We start from the raw sequence: 14,946 nt of genomic DNA on the forward strand, positions 1-14,946 counted from the left end.
CCTAATAAGAAGTGACCCAACTGCAGGAGGTCGTCCGCAGACACAGTTGGGCACTATATATGGATGGCCGTTGGCTCACAAGGAGCTCCTCCGCCCTTTGACAGGTTTTGTTTTTAATCCTGCTGGGTGTCCATATCCAAACACCCTCCTCACCAGAAAACCTGGTGGGGGAGACGGTTTAGTCGCCGACAACCCGACCAACCCGACCGACCTGGATGAGGGGTTCCAGAGAAAACATTCATTAATATATTTCTTCAATCCAATATGGCCGTCGAACCATGTGGCATCAATTCTTCTTTGTTGCCTTAGTCCCCCCCTCCCCCTCCACAATGCATGATGAGTAGGTGTGTTAAATTTTCTCTCAATCTGACCAGCTGTTCTGGAGAATATTTTTGAAGGTTTTGGGATAAATCCAAGATGGCTTCCAGACCATGTGACCTATGACATCATAGTTATCAAAATTTATTCCACATTGCTGGTCGATTATCTGTGCAGTTTCACTTTGATCTTTAAAGCCGTTCTGGAGAGGAAGTTATTTTTTCAACAAACAATATGGCTGCCAAACCACATGATCGATGACATCATAAAAAAAAAATTTGTTGACCAATCCCTCCCGAGATTGACCTCAAAAATGTTCATACTGATCAAATGCAGCGTTTTACTTGTCGAATTTTGACCGGGATACCACTTCACCGATGACGTCACAGTTAAATCACTTATTCCCCATTTTAGGTCTTAATTTTTTCCATTGAGCGATTTAGGAGATACAGACGTCCAAAGTTTTTCCAACATGGCTGCCACCCCACGTAACCTATGACGTCATAATTATTATTTTAAAAATTCTGTATGAGTAGTCGCATCTATGATGAAAATTTTGTGTCAATCGGATAAGCAGTTGCAGAGAAAACAGAAAATTCGCATGGACGTACGTACGTACGGACGGACGGACAACCCAAAAACATAATGCCACCGGCGACTTCGTCACCAGAGGCATAAATACATGTCCAGTGTTGTATTGGAACGACATAAGGGTTCAAGGCAAAATAACATCTGCTTGTGTGCGTGCGTGTGCATATGTGCGTGCGTGTCCAGGCCATTTTTTTTTCTTTAACCATTTGAGCTTTTGTCATCAAATATCAAACCTTCATTATGAGAATATGGAGAAGAATAATTAATATTTGGGTCAAAGGGCAAACAAAGTAACAGTCCAAATCGGCCCTATTCATCACAAGATGGCCAAGCTGTTCGATGGCCACTCGTCAGCACGAGATGGCCAGGTCGTTTTTTTCATTACTTCCGTGTTTCTATATTTTGTTCACTTGCAGTTTGAGATGCTTTCTCGTTTACCATTTGAGGTGTTGTCATCACATCTTCAACAAAACTTTACGATGAGAATATGAAGCGCGCTAATTGATAAATTTTAACTTTTTTTTAGCTGCTGTTTTCGTCAAATTTCGTTTGAGTACAAGGCGGACGCAGACGGGCTTTGCATTTTGAGATGCTTTCTCGTTGTATAGGTATTTAGACTTTCTTGAGAACCAGCAGGGTTTTGTTTCGAGCATCATCAAAGTATGAGAAGTTCACGATGTTCGATAAAGCTCAGTTAGATCAGTTCCAGGTCAGATTGGTCAGTTAAAAACATGTAGAAATATACTGAACAAAAATATAAACGCACCAACCTAAATATCTAAGTCAAGATTGCCATTATGGGAAAATGGTCAAACCGATGATATGTTTGAGCAATGGTTCCTTTGTTTTGCTCAAGACAGATGTTCCTATTGAAATTGACCACTCTGAGTGTGTGGACTCACACGTCGAGTAATCCTTCCCATGAGCACCATGGGGCTTGACAGAGTGATGGTCAGTGAGCGTGACCAGGACACAAACACTCCCTATAGCTTGCCCTATAAAAGGCCTCCCCAAAATGTGGACTGGTGCCAAATGTCAACATGCCACAGATGTCACAAATCTTGAGGGAGCGTGCCATTGGCATGCTGAATGCTGGGACGTCAGTACGGGCCGTTGCAGCACACTTCAATGTCCACCACTCCACCATTAGCCGCCTGAGAACGCGCCTCAGAGAGACTGGAAGCACCGTGAACCGCCCACATGCCCGGCGACCACGTGTGACCACCGCCGGTCAGGATCGTCACATGAGGCTGCAACATCTCCGGGATCGACTCCGACCGGCCACGAGGACTGCCGATGAGACTGTCGGGCTGCATAACAGGCGCATTTCAGCCCAGACGGTGCGTAACCGCTTGAGGGAGGCCAACCTCCGAGCCCGCCGACCACACCGGGGACTCGACCTCACTGCAGTCCGGCGTCAGACCCGACTGAACTGGGCCAATGTTCACTTGCGCTGGACCCTCGCACGATGGAGGAGAGTGCTGTCCACCGATGAGTCGCGGTTCCAGCTGTATCGGGCTGATGGCGGACTCCGCGTCGGGCTGGGGAGCGCTACACTGACGCCAATGTCCTTCGTCGGGTGTCACACGGTGGTGCCAGTGTTATGGTGTGGGCAGGCATATGCCATGGAGAGCGCACTCGGCTTCATTTCATTGAAGGCAACTTGAACGGGCAGCGGTACAGGGACGAGATACTCAGACCCATCGTCGTGCCGTTTGTTCGCCTTCACCATGTGACGTTTCAGCACGACAATGCTCGCCCCCATGTTGCCAGGATCTGCATGGACTTCCTCGGTGAGGAGGACATTGATGTCCTCGACTGGCCTCCATATTCTCCCGACATGTCGCCCATCGAGCACCTTTGGGACGTTCTTGATCGACGCGTACGACAACGTTACGCAATCCCAGAGAACGTCCGCCAGCTCCGTGTGGCTCTCCAGGAGGAATGGGAAAACATCCCTCAGGCCACCATCGATAATCTGGTGATGTCCATGTGCCGGAGATGCACCGCTCTGCGCGACGCCAACGGTGGACACACCCGCTACTGACTGTGTGAACTCTGACAGTGACACCTCGGTTGTGTCGGCTGTTGTAGCGCAAAGACTGTCGCCAGAATTCTCAAGGAACTCTTTGAAATTTAATGCTCAATTGTCATGGATTCTATAACCAAATTGTTGTGAAGATTTAGTATTAATGAGTTCGAGGTAAAATAGTAACAATCGCTTGGTGCGTTTATATTTTTGTTCAGTATAAAATGCTTAATGCGATTACACCGAATAATAAGGTTGTGGCCAGTTTCTGGAGCAGAGATGTCGTATTCCAAAATTTAGAATGCAAAAGAATCACGAGAAGTGATATCTCAAAAATAGACCATGAGATGATGAGTTAAAACGTGGGTCCATCCCTGTTCTCAACCACTGAGCATGGCACCCTTACCCCCCCCCCAACCTCACCCTAATTCCCTTCCCCCGTTCCACCTACCCCTTCTCTTGAGGGTACTTAGCACTTGGCACAATCGGTGGTTTAAATATTGTACTTGAGCTCAACTCGAAGGTGATTACCCCACGCACGACAAGCAAAAAGCGGAGTTAAGAAATTGGTTCACTTTGTCTGTCTGTCTCTCCTGTCTACAAACGTCGGTTGATGATTCAGGAACAACTTAATTCGAATTGCATGTTAGATTTTTCACACGAATCGGAACATGAATGGGAAAACTAATCCGTAGTTTATCAATACTCTGAATTTGTCCCCATCACGTGTGCAGAGAGGAGTAAGATGATTATTATCACTCCGCTTGCCTGCCTGGCAGTGAAACAAAATTGAAAATCATTCCAAACAGGAAACTTACTGTTTTTAAGGACGTCATAAAGGACACAAACAACAGGCATGAAAAACACGAATGTAACGTGTTAAATAAGGTGGTGTAAAAGATGGCGCATCAATGGCTGTAAACTTCCGGAATTGGTTTTTCGACAACCTTTAAAAATCTCTACTTTATTTCAATTGAATTATGTACTCGAACACTGGACAACACAAATCACCTTGTTGGCACTTTCAAAACCCTTCCATTCAGCAGTACTTGGACAAAATATTACGGCATTTTCCGTCATCACGCCCAATCAAATTTTCTGCTCGCCGACCCCGCCCAAGTCCTCGTTTCTCATATCAAGACTGCATTGGTTGAGGCGTTCTGTGAACTCTCTAGTTGGTATAGCTGTTGGTGCATTTTTTTTCTTCTTCGATTATATAAACTCTCGAAACGACACAGTTTTGCTTCAGGATACTGCCATCTTTCGTTTAAGTCTTCCATAAACTCTTACATCACTGAATCACTAACAAGGTTAGATAGAAAACCTCAAAATGTTGTGATGTATACCCATTTTGCAATCGGACAGCCTTGGGAGCTCCGGCCTTCTTTCCCTGTGAAGACGACCTTTTCGATGCGTACTGCCTTGCCCTTCTCTCCAAACCTGATTGGACAGAAAGACCGTGGGACAACAGCAACAGTTGAAAAGTGCAGACATTGTTCCCTGCAGTACACAAAAGCAGTTGTGGAGCATAAAGAAAAATCTTATTTTTACATGAAGAAAATGGGAAAGGAGGAGAGATTTGAATAACAAAGGGAAAATTGGTGAAATGAAGTAATAGATGCAATGGTGGATAGAAGAGTAAAATACAAAACTTTAATGAATAGGGAAGTATGTGGAGTAAGGGTGTTGCAACAATATGACAAAACAATCATCTGCACAACACAAGAAACAAAATATCTTGGACCAATTTTTGTTAGCAACCATGATTATGTGGAGCAGTTGAAAAGGTTTGATGAACGAGGTGTGCACAATCGTCCAAATGTATACGCTTATTGAAAATAGAAACCAATCTCGTGTATTCCACTTCTGTGAGTATCTATCGTCCAACTTTTTGAACACTTATTGAAACCCCAAAGCGTTCACGTTCAGTCATTCAAACTCCTGGGTGTCACGATCAGCGATAATATTTCTTGGGTAAACCACATTTCAAAGTTGTCCTCCAAAGTCAGTCGCCGACTGAGCCTCCTCCGTCGTACAAAGTCCTTCCTTGCCACACCTGAACTCCGATCCACATGAAAGGCATTCATCCGCAGCTTGATGGAGTCCTTTTCTCCCCTCTGGGCTGGCTCCCCTGCCTCACATCTTGCTCAGCTTGATGCGGTGGAAACCAAGGTCTTCAAGATGATTGTAATATCCCACGATGAAGCCGAGTCGATCGGTCTATCGCTACGCCATCGCAGACAGGTCAGTGGTCTCTCTTTTCTTGTACCACCTCCTTTCTGCTCTTGCACCCTCTGCTCTTTCCGTGCTTTGCCCCCAACCAGGTTTCTGCAGGGCACACACGGTTCACCATCAACTCCCTTCTGGTGAAACTACCTAAATCCAGGATCACTGCACACCTCCACTCATTTGTTCTTCCTTTTTCCCACCTGTACAACAAACTTCCACATTTTCTTCAATCTCCTTCTTCCCTCCAGGTCTTCACGACAGCTGTTCACCACCATCTCAGATTGTCCCCAATCCAAAAACATGATCTTTTCTACCCTTGTTAACCCTGCCCCAACCCAAACCCTCCTCTCTTCAAATTTCCAGTTTTCCCTCCTGATAGTTTCCTTCTGTACCCATCTTGTTCACCCTATGCATGCTCTCCTGCCCCCACGCCCCACCCCCATTCTTTGTTCAACAAGTCTGCCTCTATCTTGGCCTTCGACTCTGCTTGTGCTTCCCACATTTTCTCAACTGTTCCTCTTGTCCTGTTGCGTCCTGATCAGTGCACGAATCTAGCTCTTCCACAAGGCTCGACTATGTACATACAAAAACAAAGTGGCTGTGCGATCTCTCTCTGGTGATTGCTGCTCGGTGTGGGTTCCTGACCGGTGCTCTCTCCCTTCATTGGCTCTCTCTTCGCTGTGTGTGTGGCTAAAGGGCTGTTTGCGGTGTGTGGTGCGCTGGTCGTGGTGCACTGTTCCACAAAGCCGGAGGACAGAGCTTCATGGACAAGCCATCCCAGACCGGAGCGTGCCGGACCGACTGGCACCAAGACTGTGCGCAAGCAGGGCCCTCTCGGGCCACAGGTTTCTTTCTTTCTCATCTATCAGTCCCATCACCCTCGAGTTAATTAGATAAAGCCATATTTGTTTGAGCCGGCGTGGTTCCAGGGGGCACACTGTTTTATCTTGTATTCGTTGGTTTTGGTCGGTTTAATGCACGTGTGGTCATGTTCTTCTTCTCCCCCAAAACTCATTTTGTGAATAAATTCTGTTCAAGAGAACATGTATGCAGTCATCGGGAAACGGGAACTCCAGACGAGTGTATAAAATTGACAGATAACCCCAAAGTCAGGTTGCTTGGGTTGGCGCAATTAAGGTGATGATACATGTAATCACCGGTGATTGTTTGCTCAGCCACTTCTGGCAGGCTCATTCACTGTGGTCCTGTGGTAGGAAACAGCAATTTGCATTCAAAGTGATGGGTGGACACAGAGATCTCTCCTCCATTCCCCCGCACGCCAAGCGCGTCGGTTGTTGAAGACCCGTGACCGTTTACACTAGTTCGTCCTCCATTCATTCACCTCTAAGTTGTCTTTATGGCAGAAAATATCCTCAAACATTCTGCTCTATTCACCATATCATTTGCCTGAGGTCATCTTCCATCTGCATGGAAGTCAGCTGACATCATCTTCTTCTTCTTCTTCTTCTTCTTCTTCTTCTTCTTCTTCTTCTTCTTCTTCTTCTTCTTCTTCTTCTTCTTCTTCTTCTTCTTCTTCTTCTTCGTCTTAATGGCCACAATTATTGCCACGTTCTTGCTGGTTTTCCGGGGAGAAGTTTGGCTCAAGTCTTTCACGAACCTGGTGGCCAGGCCTGACGTTCAACTCAAGTTTTGGAAGGAATTTGTAATTTGGCCACGGTGCCGGCGATACCCTGGCTATTCTTCACGAAGGACACCGTGTGATCTTTAACGTTCACCAACTAATTCCGGCAGACGGGAAGCCCAGTTTAATGAACCCCTGCCTGTGAAAGTCCGAAATGACATTTTATAGCTCGATAGGCTGAGATTCGAACCCAGGCTAGACAGCATAGAGGTGGGCATGCGTACCTCTCGGGCCTAGGCCATCCTGCCACCCATCTTCATCATACCTCTCGGCCACCCTAACTTCCAATCGTGCTCTTCCTTCCTTGGGCTCTTCATTTTGAAGATAGGTTCATGCTCTATGACTCAGGCCATCCAATCGTGCCCTTTGTTTTACTTCCAATTCATGTTAGATCTCATCAGTCGCATGCGCTTGGTTGCGGGGGTGCTGCGTCCAATATTTTGTCTGTGAGGCACATTTACTGATTTCACCTTACCCAATGGATCGCCGTTAAACCGTTTCCGTCATCTTCGGTGTGCCAAGGTTGGCGAGCATTTAAATTTTCGCAGCTCTGTTGTTCTGTTTACTGTGAGCAATCCCCCATCTAAATAAAGCGAGTAGCTGGGCATTTGAGCTATGGGATCTTTCCCGATAAAATGCAGCTGATTTATTAAACATAACCACGCCACACCAAAGTGTGGGCACGGTATCTTAGGAATTATTTTGAACAAAAGAAAAAAAGAAAACCTCATGATAATGAAAGACCAAAAAATAAATTTGAAACAACTTGATGATATGCATCACGTTGAGTTTCGGCCGCTTTTCCATTTTGATTTCAGCTAAATCACATTCCCCCTTTGATCGTACCGTTTCGGAAGAAGATTACCCCTCTCACTTTACTGACGGATATCAAAGAAAATACTTCTCCGATAAAACCAAATGCACATCCCCCACCGATTAATGAAACATAACCACACCGCACCAAAATATGTGCGGCCCGCACGGCAGCTTGGGAGATTTTTTTGCTCACGTTATCATGTAAATCGTTTGAGTGCACAACCGTGGCATCACCTGTGCGATGAGTTTCTCACTACTTCTCCATTTCCATTTCAGCTAAATTATATTCCCCTTTTATAGCGCAGTTCCAGAAGAAAGTTTGCAGTCGCTTTGCTGATGGATTTAAACAAAAGACGGCATGGTGTACCCTACAAACTGCTCCATTCACTCCATCATTTTCCCGATGTCAGGTTCCATCTGCTTGGAAGTCAGCTAACATCATCTTCATCAACCGTCTTTGCTGCTTATATATGGCATGAACAAAAAGCACTTCTGCTTCAGTGCGGAGCTCCGTGTTGCATTCTTTGGTTTGAACCTCTGCTTAAAATGAGTGACATGAAACATTTCGAAAATTTCCAATTATTCTCACTCACATTTCAACATCACCCTGATGCATATTGTTCAATTGTTTAAACTCTCTCTATGTAAGAAGAAGATTTGTCATAAAAAAAGGGGTGCTATACGTACGATACACATTTCCATCGAGAGAAATGGGATCTTCACCCCCACCTTGAACACCCTCTCTGATATTCTACCCAAACAGAAACCACACCTGGGGTACTCTTTGGTATCATGAAAAATTTGGTTGTATTTTGTTGTGTTTTTATTGATTTATTTAGTTTTTGAAGCATATATAAAGAAACAAATCGACAAGCAAATAAATATACAAATTCACTTTTATAGTATACATGGTATCTGTAAGAAAATATATATATAATGTTTTAAAATCTTTTTGGCATGTCTTGGAACTTCTATGAGTATCTCGTTCGTATAATTTTTATTGAATGCTCCAAGTACAGTGTCTATAGGAAGTGTTACACCCCCTATCAAAATTTTCACCTTTTGTTGCCTTATAGTCTGGAATTAAATTCGATTAAATCAGACTTTTAACCTCCGCCACCGAAGATGAAGGAGGTTATGTTTTCACCCCCTTTCTGTCTGTCTGTCTGTCTGTGTGCAGGATATCTCAAAAAGTTGTCGACGTAACTGAATGAAATTTTGTGGACAGCTTGGGAGTGCGACAAGGACGAACTGATTCGATGTTGGTGAAGATCTGGATCCGGGTCCGACAACTCAAATTTTTTAAGTGATTCTTCACCAATGAGAGAGAGGGCCAAAAACTATATGTAGCACGATATCTCAATAAGTTGTGCATGGATTTGGACAAAGCTTGGTGGACATGTTGGGTGTGTGACAAGGAAGAACTGCTTCGATTTTGGTGAGGATCCGAATCCGAATCTGGATCTGATAATTTTTAAAGTGATTCTTCACTAGTGAGAGATCGGGCCAAAAACGATATGTACCACAATATCTCAAAATCTATTGGGCCTGATATGTTCTTGTGAATCAAGCATTGCGTGGCGGAGGTATGTGCTCTACCGAGTACCCTTCTCGCTCCACCTTGATTGACACATCGTAACCCACAACTTCCAAGTGAAAAACAAATTCTACAAATTTCAGATAATTAATTAAAAATACAAAACTAGAATATCTTGGTTGGATAAGTGTCCACCCCACTGAGTTAATACATGGTGGAAGCACCTTTGACAGCAATTACAGCTGCGAGTCTGTTGGGATAGGTATCGACCAACTATTCCCACCTTGATTTGGGCAATATTTACTCATTCTTTGGTACAAAACTGTTCGAGCTTAGTCGAGTTGTGTGGGGAGCGTTGATGGACAGCAATCTTCAAGTCATGCCACAGATTTTCGATTGGATTTAGGTCAGGGCTCAGACTGGGCCACGAATGGACATTTATCTTTTTGTTCCTTACTCACTCCAGTGTATCTTTGGCTCTGCGATTCGGGTCGTTGTCATGCTGAAAGGTGAACTTCCGTCCCAATTTCAGCTTTCTTGCAGAGGGCAGCAGGTTTTCCTCTTGGATTTTTCTGAATTTTGATCCATGCATTTCCCTACCACACTGATGAGTGCCGCACTCTCTGCTGATGAGAAACATTCTCATAACATGATGCTGCCACCGCCATGCTTCACAGGAGGGATGGTGTTCTTTGGGTGCTGTGCTCTGTTGGGTTTGTGCCAAACATAACGTTTTGCATTGAGGCCAAACAGTTCCATCTTGCTTTCGTGAGACCACAAAACTTTTTGACACACGGCTTCAGAATCTCTGAAGTGGTTTTTTGCATACCTCAAACGGGACTCAAAGTGGGCTTTTTTGAGTAATGGCTTCCTTCTTGCCACCCCACTGAACATGCCAGACTTGTGGCGTGCTTGGGCTATTGTTGTCACATGCACACAGTGACCAGTCTTTTCCATAAAGGTCTGTAGCTCTTTCAAAGTTGCCATTGGCATCTTGGCGGCCTCTCTAATCAGTCTCCTCCTTGCTTCGTCATCCAGTTTGGGGGGACGGCCTGATCTAGGCAGGGTCTTAGTGGTACCATATGCCTTCCACTTCTTAATGATTGTCCTGACAGTGCTCCAAGGGAAATTCAAGGCGTTTGAAATATTTTTATACCCATCCCCTGATCTGTGCCTTTCCACAACTTTATCTTGGAGGTCTTTTGAAAGCTCCTTGGTTCTCATGGTTAAGTATTTGCTGTGAAATGCACTACCCAGCAGAAGAAACCTACAGGAACAGCTGATTTTATTCTGAAATAATCCGAATCACTACAATTTAACACAGCTGGAGGCCAATTAAGTTGGTGTGTGATTTCGAAGGTGATTGGTTACACCTGAGCTCATTTACAATTGCTATTATAAAGGGGGGTGGACACTTATCCAACCAAGATATTCTAGTTTTGTATTTTTAATTAATTTTCTGAAATTTGTAGAATTTGTTTTTCACTTGTAAGTTGTGGGTTACGATGTGTAAATTTAGGTGGAAAAAGTCTGATTTAATGTGTGATTTAATTCCAGGTTATAAGGCAACAAAAGGTGATTTTGAAAAGGGGGTGTAGACTCTCTTTCGGCACTGGATTTCCTTTTCAGTTCGTAGCAAACGTCCTAACTTTCTAATGATTTCAACTTATGCATCCATCTATTTTATGGTCGAGCACACGATCATTTTGCCCATCCTTCAGCCTCTTGTGAAAACGTGTCGAGCAAGGTCTGTCTGCATGGTTTTAACAAATTAATGATTAATGAAGTACATTTGGGGATGTAAAATGGATTGAACATCGGAAAGGTGAGCAAATCATTTTACCTTTCCTCCATCTTCTCACGGACAGCAGCCACATTGGGGCCGACACCAAGGTGCGTGTAGTATGGTCCTTCATCTTTTTCATTGAACTGTTCTGTGGAAGAGACATAAAATAATATGAGTTCCCATGCAGGAACTTCAACACAGGACGAGACCATGAGGCCCATCAAAGCCCGCACTAGTGTTGTCAACCTTTGGTTGTTTAAACGTGCTCTTTGTTTTAAATGTTGACCTTCAAGCAAGGAAACAGCATGTACTATTTTTAAAGCCTTGGTTTGACTTGGCCTGGATTCGAACCAAGGATTTCCCAGACACAGAGCAAACGCTCCAACCATTATATTTGCGGAAAGACACACACATACAGATGGTGCGCGTTTCTATCTATGCCATTGCCGATGACTCTCCAATTAGCGATGAAACTGGTCCGGCAGCTGATTGGGTGAGCAGCATTAAAATTCTCAATATATATATATATATATATATATATATATATATATATATATATATATATATATATATATATATATATATATATATATATATATATATATATATATATATATATATACACTCCTTGTGAATGCTGTGCAGCTGTAGAGAAACTTAGGTTGAGTTTGAAACAACAGTGGGCTTACCTTGCGTAGCTTTTCATTGTTGATTTATGCTATATGTTGCTGCTTTATTAATCCTAATCACCTGGGGTAATTGATGAGGTGAAAGCTAATTGGTTATTTCCTCCAATTGCAGGTGAGAGATATGATTACATATCTATATATATATATATATATATATATATATATATATATATATATATATACAGGGGGCTGCAAAAGTAGGTATACATTAATGATATACTGGTATACTCCTTACTGTATACCTACTTTTGCAGCCCCCTGTATATATCAAAACATGTGGAGTGTGGCAAGCACTCCCCTCATCTCAACCCAGAGGCCTTGGCCCGGCTACTCGGTCAAACAGACAAAGATTGAAACCATGTATGGTCATGTATAGTCATCATGTGTGGCCATCATCAGTTAAACATCAAACAGAGCCGCCTATCCGGATTTCAGGCTTACTTGCCCTCACCAGGACAGCATGCCAATAAATATCAAATCAATGGTGACTACATTTGTCATATAAACATCAGATACACCTCCTGACTGTTATGGTTAGCATCGCCGCAGATTATGTCTCATAGTAAAACCGCGTGATCCGCAAAGAACAACCGTCTGCCGAGGCCTCCGTTTTGGAGGTGACGCTTTGGTGTAGGACTATGTCCAATAGAAATAAGAGAAGTGCTTGTCACAATCCACATATTTTGATTGATTATATGTATATGTATAATATATATATATATATATATGTACATGTATTACCCAAAAAGTGCACGGTGAACCAAAATAAACTCCCTCCTCATGGTCTTTCACCTGCCACAGCCCATCCCGATGGAGCAGCGGCCCCACTCGCTACGGAGCACGATATTTCGATTTTCGTGTCCCAGTCGTCGTAGTTGTGATCGACTGAAATATGCTGCGTTGATCTCATATGATCGACATCGACTGAATTCTACTACGGTTATCTACTACAATCTACGAGAAGAGCACACTCCTGAAGGGAGCGGCAACGCAGTTTTCTGTTTTTTTTTCTTCTTCTGGACAAGTTCTGCAACTTCCAGGAGTTTGATATATTATTTTGAGATAACATCCAGTTTTCAAGTTATTATATCCAGCGGTTCATTCTATCGATGTTTTCTCACAGTGATTCTTCTTTCTTCTTCTTACATATAATACACAACAAGTGCATGGGCACAACAGAAATTGCAACTAAAGAAAGGAGCTGCTGTAATGCTCGTGAGGAACTTGGACATAAGGCGATGCTTATGTAACGGAATGTGTCTACAAGTATGTCATTTGCACAAGAACGTAATGTATGCACAAGTCATCAGCTCAAACAAGCGTATCCTCATTCCACATATTTGTCTCGTTCCATCAGACAAAAATCTACCCTTCCAAATTCAACGCACTCAAATTCCAACAAAACCTGCCTTTTGCATGACTTTCAACAAGTCACAAGGACAGACATTCAACAAGGTTGGAATGTACCTTCCACAACCAGTTCTCACCCACGGCCAGCTCGATGTTGCTTTGTCAAGAGCACGCTCTCTTACAGTCCATCGCAATCCAAATCGACAAGTCTCCACAACAACAAAGCAAGGCACAATCAAAAGACAGTTGAACATTGACCCAAAACATGATCTTCAAGGCTGTCCTAAACAAAACCACAAATGTCAAATCGGTATCGGTAGCACTTCTCATTGCAAATGCACTCCAGTTCATCACCACTGTTCCTGTTCATATATCATAAACCAAACATCATGCATGTATGCATCTTGTATGCCTGGTGTTGGTTTAGTGGTTTGGGGTGGCTGGCTTGGGATCCTCGGGTCCTGAGTTCAAGCCCTGTTGGCTGCTGAATTAACACCAGGTGGGGTTGGCTCAGCCTGTCATCCTCCTGAGGTTGGTGAAATGGGTACCGGTGTACTGGAAGAGAGCAACAGTGTCAGTGGCACAGCTGTGCTCCAAGAAATGGTCTGAGTGGTGACCTATCCAACATTGTACCAAATAGCCAAGGAAAAACTGCTTTGGTAGTTCCATTGCTCTGTTCAAGAGAGTATGGGTCCATGAAGAAGCATGCATCTTGTATAGTTTTAATTAAATTTTAAAAAGATAGTTATTTCTTTAGTATCTGTTCAGTTAAGTCTGTTGTAATACATGTGGATAGATGTTGCGTATATATTAAATGGATAGTCTCCATGGTATTTCTTTTCCATATCGTCTTTGACTCGAATCTTTATTCCTTCCCGAACTGGTTTGAATCGCTGCTTCAGAGACTTTTCTCTTCTTCTCCTTTCGGCTCGCTCCCGTTAGGGGTCGCCACAGCGGATCAACCGTCTCCATTTCGCTCTGTCCTCCACATCTTCCATTGACACTCCAACCACCCGCATTTCCGCCCTCACCGTATCCATGAACCTCTTCTTTGGCCTTCCTCTTCTCCTCGTGCCTGGCGGCTGCTTCAGAGACATGCCACCTTTTTGCTGACCGTCTCTCTCCTATCCTCTCCTCTCCTATCCTCTCCTCTTCTCCCCTGGTTAAAACTGGCCAAAATCAACACCGTATCATCATGTGATAGAGTTTCAGATCAAAAATGGTAAATGCCCAATAACGCAAGACCATTCAGTGAGAGAGGTACATGAGAATGACCATGCGCGGCCAATCACGCTGGAGCAGACAACAACATGCGCACTCGACCATCCAGCCAATGGAATTGGGGAAATACGAAAATCTTTGGATCAACAGAGAAAAACGGGTCGAGTTATGTGCGATGGGAGGGGGATGAAAAGCTCACAATCGTGTACTCTTGGTCGACTGTTGGATCCATATACCCAACCTGCCGGTCAATACGTGTGAACCCGTAAATCCATTTCACCTGTCTCGTCGGTCGGTCTGCCAATCGACCCCGCCTGCCATCAACATGTTTCGCCTGCCCGTCTCTCCATCTGGATCACCCTACCTTATCTGCCTCTGCTGTCTGCCAGGGACATCGTTCGGATCATCATCTCCCTGCGATAATGCCTGCGTAGAGTTTGGGCCAAACCACACTGCACAGGATGATCTTTGCGACGAGAGCAGAAGGTGGTCTGATCATTCATAAGCCATGGGCTATCACAGCAGAGCTATCCAAAGGGTCTGCGCCGGCTCCTTCGAGCCGTCACAGAAAATAGTAGGGGGGGTATGACTCATTCACCACGACTATTTATTTCTCGATTTCTTTCCTTGTCGGATGTATGCGGTCCTTATCTTGGAGTGCTAAGTTGAATGCATATATCCAACCATCTGAAGGAAAGAAGGCATGCGTCAGGGTAACTTGGCCAATGATTGTTTTTA

General features: G+C 44.0%; 1 protein-coding gene across 4 annotated transcripts in view; it reads right to left on the reverse strand.

Annotated features, from left to right (window-relative positions):
* The window catches only part of LOC147019245 (methylcytosine dioxygenase TET3-like), a 268,737-nt gene that overhangs the window by 81,333 nt on the left and 172,458 nt on the right, over window positions 1-14,946 (reverse strand). For all 4 annotated transcript variants that reach the window (XM_085899582.1, XM_085899584.1, XM_085899585.1 and 1 more), the window contains 2 exons: window positions 11,006-11,096; window positions 4,285-4,378 (listed from right to left, as the gene is read on the reverse strand). In XM_085899582.1, coding sequence (XP_085755708.1) covers window positions 4,285-4,378; window positions 11,006-11,096 — 185 coding nt within the window. The remainder of the gene's footprint in view (window positions 1-4,284; window positions 4,379-11,005; window positions 11,097-14,946) is intronic.

The sequence above is a fragment of the Eptatretus burgeri genome, chromosome 10 (genome assembly GCF_056783735.1).
Source record: "Eptatretus burgeri isolate ZD-2024b chromosome 10, Ebu_testis_v1, whole genome shotgun sequence".
Classification (NCBI taxonomy): Eukaryota; Metazoa; Chordata; class Myxini; order Myxiniformes; family Myxinidae; genus Eptatretus; species Eptatretus burgeri.